At 37.3% G+C, this 18,686-nt stretch overlaps 1 protein-coding gene across 1 annotated transcript in view; it reads left to right on the forward strand.

The window, feature by feature from the left end:
• The window catches only part of LOC309977711 (disintegrin and metalloproteinase domain-containing protein 32-like), a gene marked incomplete at both ends in the record, with an annotated part of 166,747 nt that overhangs the window by 146,426 nt on the left and 1,635 nt on the right, over positions 1 to 18,686 (forward strand). The window contains 3 exons of the mRNA XM_082863999.1: positions 839 to 871; positions 13,458 to 13,496; positions 17,189 to 17,227. Of these exons, the coding sequence (XP_082720125.1) occupies positions 839 to 871; positions 13,458 to 13,496; positions 17,189 to 17,227 (111 nt within the window). The remainder of the gene's footprint in view (positions 1 to 838; positions 872 to 13,457; positions 13,497 to 17,188; positions 17,228 to 18,686) is intronic.

An 18,686-nucleotide genomic window follows, 5' to 3' on the forward strand; every position in this document is an offset into this window, starting at 1 on the left:
TATCACTGGTTTAGACACCCCTGCAATCATTCACTTTTATCTCCTGTTTACCCTTTGAACTCAGTTTCTTCATTTTTTTTTTTTTTTTTTTTTTTTGCATTACGCGGGCCTCTCACTGTTGTGGCCTCTCCCGTTGCAGAGCACAGGCTCCGGACGCACAGGCTCAGCGGCCATGGCTCACGGGCCCAGCCGCTCCGCGGCATGTGGGATCTTCCCAGACCGGGGCACGAACCCGTGTCCCCTGCATCGGCAGGCGGACTCTCAACCACTGCGCCACCAGGGAAGCCCAGTTTCTTCATTTTTTACTAGCACCAGGAGAATTCTTTTCTTGTTGTTAACCTCAGTTATGTATTAACTGTTTGTCTTATTTTTTTTCAGCAGTCCTCTTTGAGGAATGGAAAGGGGAATTGTCCCACCAGCTCATTCTGTCAGATTGTCTAGAAGTCAATATGGGTTTTAACTTATAAAATGTAGCATTTCTTTATCAATGAATAAAAAATTAAAAGTTGGAGTATAAAGGTCAGAATCAGGAATTCAGGGTCATACCTATATTCTGTGTTTAGAAGTGATAAGGGAAAAGAAAATTTGTGCCTTCTTGATAATTTCTTTAGTACAAGTTTGAAATGCACTCTTTGTGGATGAGGTATATAAGTAAATAAGAATGTTATTTATTTGCATCTTTGTTCAGTGACCTTGGACATGATTTTCTTTTTTGGTAACTTACCTTATAAAAGAGATAATACTGCTTATAAAATGGCCTGACTTTTATTTATGCAGTTGGCAAGCGCTCTTAAGACTAACTTTGGACACTATTTTCCTTTTTTTTTTAAATATCCAGATCAGAAGGCAGCACTCACAGAAATGCTAGCTGGTAGGTAAATTGGAAGGCATCTTAAGATACATGTTGAAAATTAAGAATGAATAATTCACAATGTCTAGATACTGTTCGAACAGCTAAGTTTGGTAAAGTAATCCACTGAAAACCAGGCTACTAGTATATAGTAATTTAGTTTCTAGTAAATTAGTCTTTTATTCATTTAATAAATACTTATTGGAAGTCTACTCTGAGGAAACAAGGAATAAACTGGCTGACTCTAATAAAAGATAGGATATGTATAATTAGTAAAGAAAAAGGATGTATAGTGCCTGGAAATTACCCAGCTTGGGTTATATTTATGTACTGCTTGGGTAAACAAACAAGCAAATGCTTGACATTTGATAGATTGTACATGACAGAACTCATGTATAAATTTCTATAATAATTTTGGGTTGATGAGAACTAATTACACTGACTTAGCTGTGCTTTTCTTTTAACGTTAATAAATAGCATATTGTCCCCGTTAATATTTCTTAACCATAAATTCTGTCCTTACTGTTTTATAACTGCTATACCAACATTCTATTTTATTACATTATCTAATGTAACTTTTCATCCCCTTACTTTCAACCTTTTATTTAATTTGGTCTCCTGAAAACAGCATGCCAATGGAATTTTAAAATATGTAACCTCAAGAGTTTCTCAATAGTTGAATTGAATATGTTTATATATTTATATGTGTGCTGATATGTTTAGACTAAATTCTACCATTTTGTTTTTTTTCTATTTATCATGCATTTTCAGTATTTTCTCTTTCTACTTTCATGTATTCCATCATATTGATTGTGCTTTCATTGTTTTTTCTTTCCTTCTATCAATTTGGTCATTATATGTTCTAGTTATATTCTTTAATTCTTTAATTATTATATTATGGTTTATTAAATTATTAAAATTAAATGTAGATGAAGTTACAATTTTAGATATAAAAGTACTTATAATCTTCTTCTAACAATTTATGGATCTTAGACCATTAAACCTTATACTCTTTTCTTCACTCTTCCATAGCATTATCATTTGGCTTTCAGTTACTCCTGAATTTTAACCTGATACAAATAAGTCATCATTATCATTATTATATCTAATCAAAACATACTAGGATTTCACTACATATTTGTAACTTATTTACTCACTATTCTTTTTTGAATTTAATTCCATTTTTTTAATGTTCAATCTCCCTTTTGGTGAAGTACCTCTCTTAGAATTTCCATCGAGTCTATGTGTAGTAAACTATTTATCTTATCCACCTAAAATTATCTTTATTTTCACTCTTGAGTATGAGTTTATGTAGTATAGACTTCTATGCTGAGTTATTTTGCCTTCGCTATTTGAAGATATGTCAGTGTAATGTGGCATTTACTATTGATGATGATAAATCTTCTGTTAGTGTGTTGATTCATTTATTCCTTTATGATTAATAGGAGTTTTACCTAGTCATTGCATTCTTATTGCTGCATAACAAATTACCACACACTCAGTGACTTAAACAACATTCATTTACTATGAGCAAGTTCTGTAAGTCAGAAATCCAGGTGGATTTGGCTGGGTTGTCACAAGTCTGACCTGAAGGCCTGAAGGCCAGGCTGGGATCATAGCTCATTTGGGTTGTAAGAAAAATCCAGTTTCTTGCAGCTGTAGGTCTGAGGTATCTCTTTCCTTGTTGCCTGTCTGCTTGGAGCCCCTCCGTCTCCCAGAGGCCACCTGCATTGCTACTCATGTACCTCCCTTCACCTTTAAAGAAACAAGAGTAATATAAGTATTCCTAAGGCTTTGACTCTCTCTTAATTTCTTTCCTCTACCAGCAGGAGAAAACTCTACTTGTAAAGGGCTGACCTGATTGGGTCAGGCCCACCAAAATAATCTCTGTATTTTAAGGCCAACAGATTTGGAGGTTTAATTACATTTGCAAAATCTTTTCAGAGCAGTACTTTGAAAAGTGTTTGAATAACCAAGGAATGGGAATCTTAGAATTCTGCCTAACACAGCCATTGTTAGAATTCTGCCTAACATAGCCTGTACATGTATTCCTTGTCCTTAGAGTTGTTATTTTGTTATAATGTATTCTGGTAGAGATTTTTTTAAAAATCATGAGCTGGACCCAATATTTTCTTTCAGTGTGAAGACTCATACCTTTCTTCAATTTTGGAAAAGTTCTAGACTTTTTCTCTTCAAATACTGACTCTCCCCCATTCTAAATTTTCTGTGTCTAAATTGTTCCATGTTTCTTAACTGGACTTTTATGTATATTTTATATTCTGTTTAGTGTTCTAGGTGATTTCCCTAAACAATTCAAAATCAACAATTCTTTTTTTTTCAGTTCTGTCATGTGTTTTTTAATTGAGGTATAGTTGATTTATAAAATTATATGTTTCAGGTATACAACATAGTGATTAATAATTTTTATAAGGATTATGTTACATTTATTGTTATTATAAAATATTGGCAATATTCCCTGTGCTGCACAATATACCCATGTAGCTTATATATTTTATACATAGTAGTTGATACCTCTTAATTGCCTATCCCTCTCTTGTCCCTCGCCCCCTTGCTATCTCCACTGGTAACCACTAGTTTGTTCTCTACATATGTGACTCTACTTTTGTTATATTCACTAGTTCATTTCACTTTTTATATTATACAAGTAAGTGATAACATGCAGTATTTGTCTTTTCCTGACTTATTTCATTAAGCATAATACCTTCCAAGTCCATCCATATTGTTGCAAATGGCAAAATTTCTTTCTTTTTAATAGATGAGTAATATTCTATTGTGTGTAAATATACCACATCCTCTATCCCTTCATCTGTTGATGAACACAACTTTGCTTCCATATCTTGGCTATTGTAAATAATGCTGCTACAAGCATTGGGGTATGTGTATCTTTTCGAAGTAGTATTTTCATTTCTTCAATATATACTCAGGAGTGAAATCACTAGATCATGTGGTAGTTCTATTTTTAGTTTTTTGACGAACCTCGTACTGTATTCCACAGTGTTTGCACCAATTTACATTCCCACCAACAGTGTATGAGGGTTCCCTTTACTTCACATCCTCACTAACATTTGTTATTTGTGGTCTTTTTTTTTTTTTTTAAGATGTTGAGGGTAGGAGTTTACTAAATAATTAATTTATTTTTGCCGTGTTGGGTCTTAGTTTCTGTGCGAGGGCCTTCTCTAATTGTGGCAAGCGGGGACCACTCTTCATCGCAGTGCGTGGGCCTCTCACTATCGCGGCCTCTCTTATGGAGCACAGGCTCCAGACGCGCAGGCTCAGTAGTTGTGGCTCACGGGCCCAGTTGCTCCGTGGCATGTGGGATCCTCCCAGACCAGGGCTCGAACCCATGTCCCCTGCATTAGCAGGCAGACTCTCAACCACTGCGCCACCAGGGAAGCCTCTTTGTGGTCTTTTTGATGATAGCCATTCTCACAGATGTGAGATGATAGCTTGTTGTAGTTTTGATTTGCATTTCTCTGATGATTAGTGATGTTTAGCATCTTTCCATGTGTCTGTTAGCTTATGTATATCTTCTTTGAAAAAATGTCCATTCAAGTCTTCTGCACATTTTTTTAATCAGTTGTTTGGTTTTTTGATTTTGAGTTGGATGTGCTATATATTTTGTATATTAACCTCTTTTCGGTCATATTACTTGCAAATATTTTCTCCCATTAAGTAGGTTGTCTTTTTGTTTTCTCATTGGTTTTGCTTTGCTCTGCAAAACCTTTTAAGTTTACTTGGGTCCCATTTGTTTATTTTTGCTTTTGTTTCCTTTGCCTTAGGAGACAGATCCAAAAAGCTATTGCTACAATTTATGTCAAAGAGTGTTCTGTCTACATTCTCTTCTAGGAGTTTTATGATTTCTGGTTTTAATTCATTTTGAGTTTATTTTTGTATATGGTGTAATAAAATGTTCTATCTCATTCTTTTAGATACAGATGTACAGTTTTCCCAGCACCACTTACTGACAAGACTGTCTTTTCTCCACTGTATATTCTTGCCTCCTTTTTTGTGGATTAATTGACCATAAGTGTGTGGGTTTATTTCTGAGCTCTCTATTCTGTTCCAATGATCTACATGTCTGTTTTGCTGCCAGTACCAAACTATTTTGATTACTGTAGCTTTGTAATATAGTCTGAAATTAGGGAGTGTGATACCTCCAGTTCTGTCCTTCCTTCTCAAGATTGTATTGGCTATCAGTGGTCTTTTGTGTTTCCATACAAATTCTAGAATTATTTGTTCTAGTTCTGTGAAAAATGCCATTGGTATTTTGATAGGATTGCATTGAATCTGTACATTGCCTTAGGTAATAGGATCATTTTAACAATATTAATTCTTCCAATCCAGGAACATAGTATATCTTTCCATCTGTTGTGTCATCTCTTTCTTTTATTAGTGCCATAGTTTTCTGAGTACAGGTCTTTTGCCTCCTTAGGTAGGTTTCTTCCCAGGTATTTTCTTCTTTTTGATGGAATGGTAAATGGGATTGTTTCCTTAATTTCTCTTTATGATAGTTTGTTGCTAGTGTATAGAAATGCAACAGATTTCTGTATATTAATTTTGTATCCTGCAACTTTACTGAATTCATTGATGAGAATTTTCTATGTATAGTATCATTTCATCTGCAAAAAAGTGACAGTTTTACGTCTTCCTTTCCAACTTGGATTCCTTTTATTTCTTTTTCTTGTCTGATTGCTATGGCTAGGAATGCTGTTACTGTGTTGAACAAAAGTGGTGACAGTGAACATCTTTGTCTTCTTCCTTTTCTTAAAGGAAATGCTTTCAGATTTTCACCATTGAGTATGATGTTAGCTGTGGGCTTATCACATGTGGCCTTTATTTTGTTGAGGTGTGTTCCCCCTATGCCCACTTTCTGGAGAGTTTTTATCCGAAATGAAAGTTGAATTTTGTACCCAGAATCTTTTTTTGCACCTATTGATATGATTATATGATGTTTATTCTTCAACTTGTTCACGTAGCATATCACATTGATTGAATTATGGATAATGAACCATCCTTGCATCCCTGGGATAAATCCCCCTTGATCATGGTGTATCATCCTTTTAATGTATTGTTGGATTTTGTTTGCTAATATTTTGTCTGGGATTTTTGCATCTGTGTTCATCAGTGATATTGGCCTGTAGTTTTGTTTTTCTTCCTTCCTTCCTTTCTTTCTTTCTTTTCTTTTTCTTTCTTTCTTTTTCTTTCTTTCTTTCTTTCTTTCTTTCTTTCTTTCTTTCTTTCTTCCTTTCTTTCTTTCTTTCTTTCTTTCTTTTCTCTCTTTCTTTCTTTCTCTCTTTCTTTCTCTCTTTCTTTCTTTCTTCCTTCCTTCCTTCCGTCCTTCCTTCCTTCCTTTCTTTTTACTGGTTTTGATATCATGAGGATGCTGGCCTTGTAGAATGAGTTTGGAAGCATTCCTTACTCTGCAATTTTTTTAAATAGTTTGAGAAGAATGGGTGTTAACTTTTCTCTAAATGTTTGGTCCAATTCACCTGTAAAACCATCTGGTCCTGGACTTTTGTTTGCTGGGAGTTTTAAAATCACAGTTTCAATTTCATTACTGATTATTGATCCATTCACATTTTCTATTTCTTCCTGGTTCAATCTTGGGACATTGTACATTTCTAGGAGTTTGTCCATTTCTTCTAGATTGTTGATTTTATTGACATATAGTTTCTCTTATGATCCTTGTATTTCTGTGATGTCAGTTGTAACTTCTCTTTTATTTCTGATTTTATTGATTTGGATTCTCTCTTTTTTTCTTGATGAGTCTGGCTAAAGTTTTTATCAATTTGGTGTATATTTTCAAAGAGCCAGCTCTTAGTTTCATTGATCTTTTCTATTTTTTTTTCTGTCTCTATTACATATATTTCTACTCTGATCTTTATGGTTCCTTTCCTTCTACTATTTGGGGTTTTGTTTGTTCGTCTTTTTCTAGTTCCTTTAAGTATAAGGTTAGGTTGTTATTTGAGATTTTTCTTGTTTCCCTAGGTAAGCTTGTATAATTATGAACTTCCTTCTTAGAACTGCTTTTGTTGCATCCCATAGATTTTGGATGGTTGTGTTTTCATTTTCATTTGTTTCCAGGTATTTTTTTTTTAATCTTCTCTTTGATTTCTTCAGTGATCCATTGGATATTTAGTAGAATATTGTTTAGCCTCCACGCGTTTGTGCTTTCTGCAGTTTTTTTTTCTTAGAGTTGATTTCTAGTCTCGTAGTGTTGTGGTCGGAAAAGATGCTTGATATGATTTCAATGTTTCTTAAATTTACCGAGGCTTGTTTTGTGGCTTAGCATGAACTCTGTCCTGGAGAATTTTCCTTGCGCACCTGAAAAGAATGTGTATTCTTCAGCTTTTGGATGGAATGTTCTATATATATCTATTAAGTTGATCTGTTGTAATATGTCATTTAATATTTCCTTATTGATTTTCTGTCTAGATGATCTGTTTGTTGATCTAAGTTGGGTGTTAAAATTCCCTACTATTATTGTGTTATTCTCGATTTCTCCATTTATTTTTGTTGAAATTTGCTTCAGTTATTTGGGTGCTCCTATGTTGGGTGCATATATATTTACAATTGTTATATCTTCTTGGATTGAACCCTTGATTGTTATATCATATTCTTCTTTGTCTCTTCTAACAGCCTTTGCTTTAAAGTCTATTTTATCTACTATAAGTAATGCTACCCAAACTTTCTTTTAATTTTTCTTTTACATGGAATACCTTTTCCATCCCCTCACTTCCAGTCTGTGTGTTTCTTTAGCACTGAATGCGTCTCTTGTAGGCAGCATATATACAGGTTTATTTTTGTATCCATTCAGCCACTCTATGTATTTTGGTTGGAACATTTAGTCCATTTTCATTTAAGTAATTATTAATATGTGCATACTTATTAATAAATATGTAGTTATTAATATGTATGTACATACAAGGGAGTTCCCTTGCATGTACCTTGTTGCTTTTCCCATACGGCTTTTTATACTCTCTCTTTATCTTTAATTTTTGCCATTTTAATTATAATGTGTCTTGTGTTGCTCTTTGGGTTGATCCTTTTGGAGACACTCTGATTCCTGGATTTGTATTTCTGTTTCCTTATAGTCATCTATTAGGACATATTGTACAATACAGGGGGGAAATCCAATATTTTATAATAACTATAAATAGAGTATAACCTTTAAAAATTATGAATCACTATACTGTACACCTGTAACTTACAAAATATTGTATACCGACTGTACCTAAATTAAAAAAAAATTTTAGAGCTTCCCTGGTGGCGCAGTGGTTAAGAATCCACCTGCCAATGCAGGGGACACATATTCGAGCCCTGGTCCAGGAAGATCCCACATGCCACGAAGCAACTAAGCCCATGCACCACACTACTGAGCCTGCGCTCTAGAGCTCACGAGCCACAACTACTGAAGCCTGTGCGCCACAACTACTGAGCCTGAGCTCTAGAGCTCACGAGCCACAACTACTGAAGCCCATGAGCCTAGAGCCCATGCTCCACAACAAGAGAAGCCACGGCAATGAGAAGCCCGTGCACCACAATGAAGAGTAGCCTCCACTCGCCACAACTAGAGAAAACCTGAGCACAGCAACAGACCCAATGCAGCCAAAAAAATTAATTAATTTTTAAAAATTTTTTAAAAGGGGAAAGGAAAGAAAAAGCAAGCACTTGCAACCCAATGATTAAGACTACAGTTATCTATCCTGGTTGTGGGGTTAATGAATTAATGTTTTGTTAACCTTTAAGGACTGATGTTTTATTTCACATAAAAATTTTTAATGAGGTTTTTTTTTTTTTTTTTTTTTTTTTTTTGCGGTACGCGGGCCTCTCACTGTTGTGGCCTCTCCCGTTGCGGAGCACAGGCTCTGGATGCACAGGCTCAGCGGCCATGGCTCATGGGCCCAGCCACTCCGCGGCATGTGGGATCTTCCCGGACTGGGGCACAAACCCGCATCCCCTGCATCGGCAGGCGAACTCTCAACCACTGTGCCACCAGGGAAGCCCTGAGGTTCTTTTTGACGTAACTGAACAGCATCAGGGAAAGAGTATGCCAAAACAACTTATTCCTTTTTTTCTTCCCTTTGAACTTATTTATTTTTAGACTATTAAAATGACCAAACCAGGATGAGATACCCAATAAATCTTTATATCATTATGACTTGGTTTTGATTGCCATTCTCATAAAGCTGTACATAACTGTGACATTTATTTCTTTTTAAGAGAACTTGTAGTCTAGCCAGAATGATCTTTGAAAAATGCAAATTTAAACTCTTGATGAATTACTTTATCTAGATGTTTGATCATCAATGGATGTTATCATAAAAAGACAAACAACCAGGTATTACGTCCCTTCCACTGGAAGTGCACAATACCACCTAAGAAATATTCTTACCAAAAGAAGTAGTTGAATCTCTTTATGATTCTGTATGTAATCACCAATGTATAACTAATATAGAGGTCATGTAACTGTCACCTGGGCCTTTTGGAATGCTTGCTGTTGCATTCCTCTATCTTGGAACCCACCTGCCATGCTGCAAGATGCTCCAGTACGTGGAGAAGCCACATGCAGGCACTTTGGGTGACAACTCCAGCTGAGCTCCCAGCTGATAGTTGTCATTAGTTGACAGCGTGTGAACATCCACCTATCTTAGATATCCATCTGACACATGACTACAACTGCATGAGAGACCCCAAATGAGAACTACTCAGCTGATCCCAGTCAACTCACTGAACCAAGAGAGTTAATAATAAATGTTTTGAGGTACTAAATTTTGGAATGATTTTTTAAGTAGTCTTATGGACTGAATGCCTCCTCTTCCCGAATTCACCTGTTAAAACCCTATCCCCCAATCTGATGGTATTAGGAGTTGGGGCATTTGGGCTGAAATTAGGTTTAGATGAGGTCATGAAAGTGGGGTCCCCATGACGGGATTAGTGTTCTCATAAGGCAAGGAAGAGAGACTAGAGCTCCTTCTCTCTCTGTACCATGTGAAGACACAGCAAGAAAGCAGCCACCTGCAAGCCAGGAAATAGGTTCTCGCCAGGAACCAAATTTGCTGACACCTTGATCTTGGACTTCCCAGCCTCCAGAATTTTAAGAAACAGATGTCTGCTGTTTAAGCACCCAGTCTGTAATTGCTGTACCTGGATGTCTACTACTTTTCCCAGGTTAGGGAAGTTTTCAGCTACTGTGTCTTCAAATATGTTCTCTGCCCCTTTCTCTCTGTCTTCTCCTTCTGGGACTTCTATCATGTGAATGTCAATATGCTTGATGTTGTCCTGAAGGTCTCTTAAACTGTTCTCACTTCTTTTTTTTTTTATGTTCAGCATCAGTGATTTCCAGTACTCTTTCTTCCAGTTCCCTGATCTATTCCTCTGTATCATGTAGTCTGCTATTGATTCCTTCTAGTGTATTTTTCATTTCAGTTATTGTATTCTTCATCTCTGTTTGGTTGCTCTTTAACTTCTTACTCTTCATCCGTTCTTCTCCTGAGTTCTTTGATCCTCTTTTTGATCATTACCTTAAATTCTTTCCTGGGTAGACTGCCTGTATCCATTTCACTTAGTTCTTACGAGTTTTATCTTTGTCCTTTGTTTGGAACTTGCTCCTCTGTTGCCTCATTTCACCTAACTTGCTACTTTGATTTCCATGTATCTGGTATGTTGATTATGTTTCCCGATCTTGCAGAAGTGACCTTTTGTAGGAGATTTCCTGTGTATCCCAGCAGCACACTCCCTGTTCATTACCAGAGCTATATGCTCTAGGCTTGCTCCCTATGTGGGCTGTGTGGGTCCTTCTGTTGTGGCAGGCTGGCTACAGTAAGTGGTTTTATAGGCTTGGCTGGTCCCTGGTCTGGTTGGTTGCCAGGCCTTGCCTTGTGTGGAAGCTGTGGGCTCCTGGTTGGCAGGGCTGGGTCGCAAGACAGCTGGATGTGAAACCCTGCAGGGGTCCGAGGCTAGTGCTGGCTCACTGGTGGGTGGAGTTGGGGTCTAGGAGATCCTGGAGATGTTGCTAACCGCCCCGTGAGTGAAGCCAGTTCCTGGGGCTATTGTTGACCCACTGACAAAGCTAATCCTGGGGTCTGCCCACAGTGCCCAGGGGTCCCAGAGCTGGTGTCAGACCACTGGTGGGTGGGGCTAGATCCTGACACAGCTGGCTGCAGGGCCCAGTGTGTCCTGAAGCTTGTATTGGCGTTCTAGTTGTGGGGGGAGAACAGGCTATGGGGCTGCCCTTGTCCTGGGCCTGGTGTCCACCTGCTGGTGGGTGAGCCTGGTCCTGAGTCTAGAGCAGGCTCTCTAGTGGGTGGGATTATGGATTCTGGGGCTGGTGCCCGCCTACTTAGGAGTCGAGCTGGGTCCCAGGGTCTCTGGCTGCAGAACCATGGGGGTCCTGGGTCTAGTGCCTGTGCACTGCTGTTCGGGGCCTGGCCCTGCATGCTCTGGTGGGCCGGGCCATAACCAGGGGCAGCCGTGGGCTCAGGGAGTCTTAAGGCAGCCTGTCTGCTAGTGGGTGAGGCTGTGTCCCTGCCCAATTATTTCCTTGCCCTGAGCTGTCCCAGTACTGGTGCCTGTAGGATGTTGGGCGGGCATGGGACTAGTCCTGGGGCTAATAGGCTAGAAAGAGGATTCCAGAATGGTACTTGCCAGTACTGGTGTCCACGAGGTAGAATGAGCTCCCCAAAATGTCTGCCGTCAGTGTCTGTGTCACCAGGGTGAACTCTGGTTGCCTCCTGCCTCTCCGGGGGACTCTCCAAGATCAGCAGGTGGGTCTGACCCAGGCTCCATTCAACTCACCGCTTCTGCCCTGCGTCCTGGAGCGTGTGAGATTCTGTGTGTGCCCTTTAAGAATGGAGTCTATTTTCCACAGCTCTCTGGTCTCCTGAAAGTGAGCCCCATTAGCCTTCAGCAAATGTTCTGGGCACTCATCTTCCCAACACAGGACTCCTGGGCTGGGCATCCTGATGTGGGGCACCTCACACCTTGGGGAGGACCCCTTCAATTTTAATTATTTTCCTATTGTGGATCACCCATCCAGGACGTATGGGTCTTGACTGTATTATGACTCTGCCACTCCTACCCATTTCATATGGTTCCTTCTTTATATCTTTAGTTGTAGATCTTTTCATGTAGGTTCTGGTCTTTTTCATCTATGGTTGTTCTGCAAATAGTTGTGATTTTGGTGTGAGAGAAGGTGAGCTCAATATCTTTATTCTGCCATCTTGGCCGGTCTCATTCTGTCATTACTTGTTTAATGAATTCTGTTCCTTTATTGATCTCTATGGAAATCCTAAGCATTCTTTTTTTTTGAAGTTTTTCCTGTTACCTATAATTGTTAGTGTATGAATTCATTAGTTTACTCCGCGAGAGGTGAACATTACCTCTTACTGGCTTTTTTATTTGATTGTAAGTCCATCTTAAGCAGCAATGATTGTCTCATGAGAATTCTGCATATCCTGCTTTGTAGAATCCTCCTTGTCAAGATTATTTTGTTTTACCCTCCTAAGTCATAAACTTTTTTTAAAAGCTTTTAATTTTTTGTTGGAGTATAGCCGATTAACAATGTTGTGATAGTATCAGGTGCACAGCAAAGCGACTCAGCCATACGTATACATGTATCCATTCTCCCACAGACTCCCCTCCCAGTCATAAACTTTTGAGGTGTTTGGTACACATGGAATTCATAGATGTTACACATCTAGAATTCATAGGAAACATGAATTAGTATCCTGAACCTGTACAGTAAAGGCTTAAGATTCCTCTTTCTGTATTTGATGTTTTATCCCATCCATATCCCTAAAGCATTTTAAGCACCTAAGATTCCTGTGTCTCTAGGTGATCCTTTTCCACCTATACTTCTGAAGCAATCTCCCTGCAGCATCTCTAAGACTCATGATAATACTATCTCCACTTAGTGGGTGGTATGGCCTTTCATGGCTTCCAAGGTTAGAGGAGGTGGTCAGCTCCAGTTTTCCAGGTGGGCTCCACTCCCTAACTGATTCCCCGACCTCTAGGGTCATTCAGCTTTAGTTCCTATTTACCTTTCGTGCTTTCTATATCCTCTTTTTTTTTCAGACTATCATTAGAAATGTCGCTTCCTTCCCTTAAATTTTCATTAGCATTTTTTGTTATTTTTTTCACTATTACTCTGTGTGTTAAATAGGAGGTGGAAATTACCCTGTCAGCCCAGTCTGCCTGATTGTTTAGAAGTCAGTGAGGGTTTTAAATCACCTCCTGCAGTAATTTGTTTACTAGTGGGTAAAACATTAGGTTAGAACCTAAAGGCCAGAATCAGGCATTCAAAATCAAGCATATATTCTGAGCTGGGAAGTGACAAATCTGTTTTCCTTCTCCTCTGTTTGAGAACTTGACATTTATATTCTCTATGGACATGGTATATTGGTAAATAAGAATGTTACTTATTTGCATACTGTAACTTAGTAATCTTTTGAAATGATGCATTAGTGGTAATTAGTGGTATAAAAGCGTTAATACAGGTTACAAAATGGTCTGACATTCATTTGTTATGAAGGCACACTTTTTTTAAAGTATTAACTTAGAAGCATTATTTTCACTTGCATTTTAGGTCCACATCAGAAAGTAGTAGCCAAACAGATACTGTCAGGTAAGTAAATTAGAAAGAATTTCTTAGAATAAGTATGTGTTAAAAAATAAGATGAACAAATTGAATCAACAAGTAATTGCTAAGTATTAATTGAGCAGCAACAATTGATAAGGTACTACACACAAAAAAATTCCTCTTAGTATTTGCCAACTTAGTTAAGTAGTGAGTATTTGTCTAAATAAATCAATGTCTTCTTTTCTTCAGTTTGTTAATGTATGTTGGGAGTTTATTCTGGAGAAACAGAGGAATAAGTGATTGGTGAAATGTTTATGGTGCTAACTCATAAATGAGGAAGTTTACTTCTTTAATTGGAGACTCTAGAAATCCAATATGTATGCTCATGAACAACTGAATGAGGGCTTACCCTGGTCACACAAGAAAAATTTGCTGAAGAAAAAGATTGTAAAGGAATAACAATTCTGTGTGTTCCATAGCCTTTCAGGATTACCAAGTCGTTTTAATTAGGTCTCCTTCCATTTCCTGAAAGGTGGATATGTCTGTATAATAATACAATAATTGTTTAGTTTTCTACATCCAACAATTTTGGATGGTGTTATTCTACCTAGGTCTCTCCAAAGTATACTTAGCAGACACACCCAAATCTACAGAGTAAGCTGTCTAGGCTGCACAACAGGGTTGTTTAATTTCTTTTATTCCAGAAGAGGTCTTCCTCTTCCATTACAATGCCTGCTTTTCTTATCCTTTATCTCTCTTTTGACATTATGGTCTTCTCCTTTTACTGACACTTATGGAGTCATAAGTTACTCTCACCAAACTAAAAGAATTGATTTTCATTATTATGTCCTCTCAGTATCAGGGAGTTAACTTATGGTCCTGAAACACAGTTACTTTTTCCTCACCTTGGACGTATGTCTTATTATACTCTGTTATCGTAGAGGATAGCACTGTATAGCCAGCATGTAGCAGAGTTGTTGGTTTATGGTAAATGCTCAATAAATATTTGTTGAATGAATGCCTGATTACTTAATCTTTTCCACACACAGGCAACCAGACCAAAAAAAAAATCCACAAACACAAAGGTACATAGACAAATACACACACACACACACACACACACACACACAATCTATGTATCTATAATGTTATAACTGCCCCCTTTTCTCCCTCTCTTATTATATTATCTCTCATCCTGAAACCTTGTCAACATAATTCATCTCTCCTAGGATACTAATTCACCTACATTGGGTAAGGGATGATAGAATTACCCATAGGTAAATGCACATTTCAACTAGAGTAGTATAATTTGGAATGTTAATCCACTGTTCTAGCCTTCAGGCTTGGTATATACCAGGGAAACATTTTTAGGATAATTTTATTCATTTATATTTAAAGAATGTCACTTGACTCTACTGCTATGTTTTACTAACATAACATCCACTATAGTTTTCAGGTCATTTATTTTTGGAATAATCTTTTTCTGGTAGAAAGTCAGTGGGAAAGACTGTTGAGGTCAAAGAATGCAGGGAGGTGGGATGAATCCCAGTATATGTTATATTAGTACCACTTTAGGTCTAATTAATTTTTTAAATACCTAAAATTCAATATTTTCATTCTTCTTCTAAACAACAGAAGGATATTAGATCACCTACACAACTCCCCCTCCATTTGTCAATTATTATTATTACTATCATTTTATATTAAATGAATACTTACTAGGGCTTAACAACATATTTACCAATTGCTTTGGTCACCATTCATTCTTTTTTTTTAATGGTATTTAACCCTGGATTTTATTTTGTTTATTTATTTTAGATTTTTGGCCGCACTGCGTGGCTTGCGGGATCTTAGATCTCCATCCAGGGACTGTACCTGGGCCACAGCAGTGAAAACACTGAGTCCCGACCACTGGACTGCCAGGGAACTCCCACTATTCATTCCTGAGTCCGTTTTTTTTTTTTCATTTTAATTTCAATTTCTTTCTTCCTGAAGTACAACGCTTTTAATTTTAGTTAGTTTCTGTGGTTATAAGCATTTGATGTTAAATGTCTGAACATGTCTTTTTCACACTCATCTTTGAAAGGCAACTTAGATGGTTACAGACTTGTGGTTGGGAGTCACTTTCCACAGCTCTTTTAAAGTATTGTGTTGCTGTAATGTGACATTTACTGGCATTGATGAGACCTCAGTTGACAGTCTGATTAACTTATTTATTCCCTTTCAATTAATGTGTTTACTCTAAGTGACTTCTAAGATTTCCTCTTTGTCCTGAACGTTTTGTTATTTTATTATGATATGTTCTGATAGAATTTGTTTTTATTTACGCTGCTCTGGATTCCATATAGTATTTAGATACCAGCATTCAGGTCATTAATTCTGGGAAAACAATCAGTCATTTCTTTAATTATCACCTCTTTTCCATTCTTTATCTTTTCTGCATCTGAAATGACTATATTTGGGAGAGTCTTCTCACTTTATCCTCCATAGTTGTTAACCGGGCTGTTCATATGCTATGCTTTTTCATGTCTCTCTCTGCCACTGATTTCCTCATATTAGTTTCCAAATCACTCCTTCTCTTAACAGCTATCCTTTTCTTGCCTTACTTCTGCCTGAATCTCTGTGGAGATTCTAAATGTTTCTATTAAAGGTTTTTTATATTATCCATCTATCTCAATATGTGAATTTTTTGTTCTGCTGTGCTGTGCCTGTGGGCACTTAACACACAGTTGTTTGTAATTTAGACTTGTAAGCTCATCCTCAGGGGCAATGATTGTTCTCATGGGAACTCTGCACACCCCGAGTTGTAGAGGCGTACTTTAGGAAGAGGGAAATGTTTCAGCTTTCCCTGTCTTGGGGCATGAATGTTTTAATATTTTCTATGCTTGCTAGTTCAAATTTGTGGGTAATGAAATTGAGGAATTGTGGTCCTGCCTCTATAGATGGTGGAGGTCTGGGGTCCTGCATCTCTAGGTGATCCTTTTCCATCCACATGGCTGAGACAATTTGCCTATTGCATTCCCAGTGGCCATACCTTTTGTTAACTCCATTCAAGACTACCAGGCTTGGGCTTCACTCTAGCTTTCTAACATTTAAATATCTGTACCCTAAACTCCTACCAAGCTAGGGTTATTAAAATCATATCCCTTAGGGTACAAGTAATTCAGAGTCCCTTGTAGTCATTCAGATTTTGCTCCTGTTTTCTCTCTGAATTTCTAGTTTCTTCATTTTTTACTGACAGACAAAGAGCCTTTTCTGGCTGTCAATCTCAGTTCGGTATTAAATTTTTGCGCTATTATCTTCAGCTTTTCTGCAGAGTAGAAACGGGAAACTCTCCTTGTGGAATAGAAAGGGGAACTTATTCTGTCAGTTAAGTCTGATAGTTTGCCCAGAAGTAAATGTGAATGTTAATTTGCAAAATGTGGCAATTTACTTGTCAACAAATAAAAAGCTAACTTGTAGCTGGAAGGCCAAATTTAGGCAGAATCAAACTTATATACTGTGCTTAGAGGTGATAAAGAAACAAATGCATCTCTGCTGTCTTGATACGTTTCCCCACTGGAGGATTTAAATTTTGCACTATGTGTTGCACTTGGTGTTGGGTAAATAAGATTGCTACTTATTTTCCTGCCCCAGGTGTTAAAAGAGTTAGTTTTGGTATGAAATGGCTTGATCTTCATTCTTAAAGTAGGCAGGTTTCTTAGTATTAACTTTCAGACATTTTTATTTTTATTTAGATCAAGTTCGGAAAGTAGTGCCCAAACAAATACCAGCAGGTAAGTGACATAAGAAATGTTTCTTATAAGTATATGTTGAAAATAAGAATGAACAAAAGATTGTTTAATATTTTTTGAGCAGCCACAATTGATAAAGTACTACACTAAAAACAACTTATTAATATTTTCCATTCTGGGAATGAGTATTAATTAACTCAGTCTTTTCTTCAGTTTATTAAATTTTTATTGATTGCCTCCTCTTTTGATGCCTAGGGAAAAACTAGTTGTCTAATGAGAGACAAGATATTTATAATTATTTTGTGAAACTAACTCATAGAGCATTTTTGAATGTTTTATGATGAAATACAAAGGGAAATATTACTTTTTTGTTTAGATTATACTTATACTCACAAACTCAATATGAACAATTGAGTGAATTATTACCCCAATCAGGAGGAGTTTATCTAAGAGACAGTTATCATAAACACACTCAAATTCTACGTTTTCCACATTCCCCATCTCAGTCCAACAGCCCTCAATTGTGTTAATAAGGGTTCTCTGAGTTTTCAGTTTCCCATGTGGCCTTGTGATCCTTCTGAAGTCATCTAATATATACTGATTTGCTAATCTTCTTTTCTCCCTTGTAGAGTTTTAGTTTTCTTGTCCTGCCTGGCGTTTTTCCTTAAAGTGTCTTCTTTTAGTTACATTCAATCCACTGATATTCCAGAATATCCTTCATACCCACAGGTTAAGTTTTCAGGCTACACCGCACCACATTATATAGTTTCTGTCGTCCCTGATGAAGTCACCCCCTCCATTTGGGAGGCTATTGGCATTTCTCTATCCTTTATTCTGTTGTTTTTGTATGTTTCCTAACATAATTACCTTTTTATAGATATTATTTTCTCCAAACAAAGTATGAAGAAAAAAGCCGATTTTCTTTATTGCCTCCACTCTGTCACCATTGCCAGGGGATTTGTGATATAGTGCTCAAACACTCTAATACTTCCAAACTTCTGCTTACCTAAATAAAGCATTACTTTGCCGATACACTCTGAAATTGCTTGAGGATAATGGCCACGTGTATTTTGCGAACTAATTTGTAGTTAGCACCTAGCAGAGTAAATGCTCAATAAATACTTGCTTAGTGAATGAACATCACATCCATCTTGAACTTCATATACACACATAATTGACGTTATAACTACTCCAGTTGTCCCCTCACATTCTCTCTCATTATAGAGTATGTCATTTGCACAGTCATCCTCTTCTAGAAGTGGTGTTCAAGATTGAGGGATAGTCATCATCCGTGGGACAATATATATTGCATTTGAAGAGTGTAATCTGGAGTGTTAACCCATAAGTCTAGCTTGTGTTTAGCATATACCAGAAAAAGCATTCTTGGATTATTATTTCTTTTAAATTTAATAAGCTAGGCAGACGTAGTTGCTCTGCTGTACTGTTATAGCCCCCATTATATTTTCCTTTTTTCCCTGTTTTAAAAATTTTGAAAGCCAGT

The sequence above is a fragment of the Leucopleurus acutus genome (assembly GCF_964270905.1).
Source record: "Leucopleurus acutus genome assembly, chromosome: 21".
Lineage (NCBI taxonomy): Eukaryota > Metazoa > Chordata > Mammalia > Artiodactyla > Delphinidae > Leucopleurus > Leucopleurus acutus.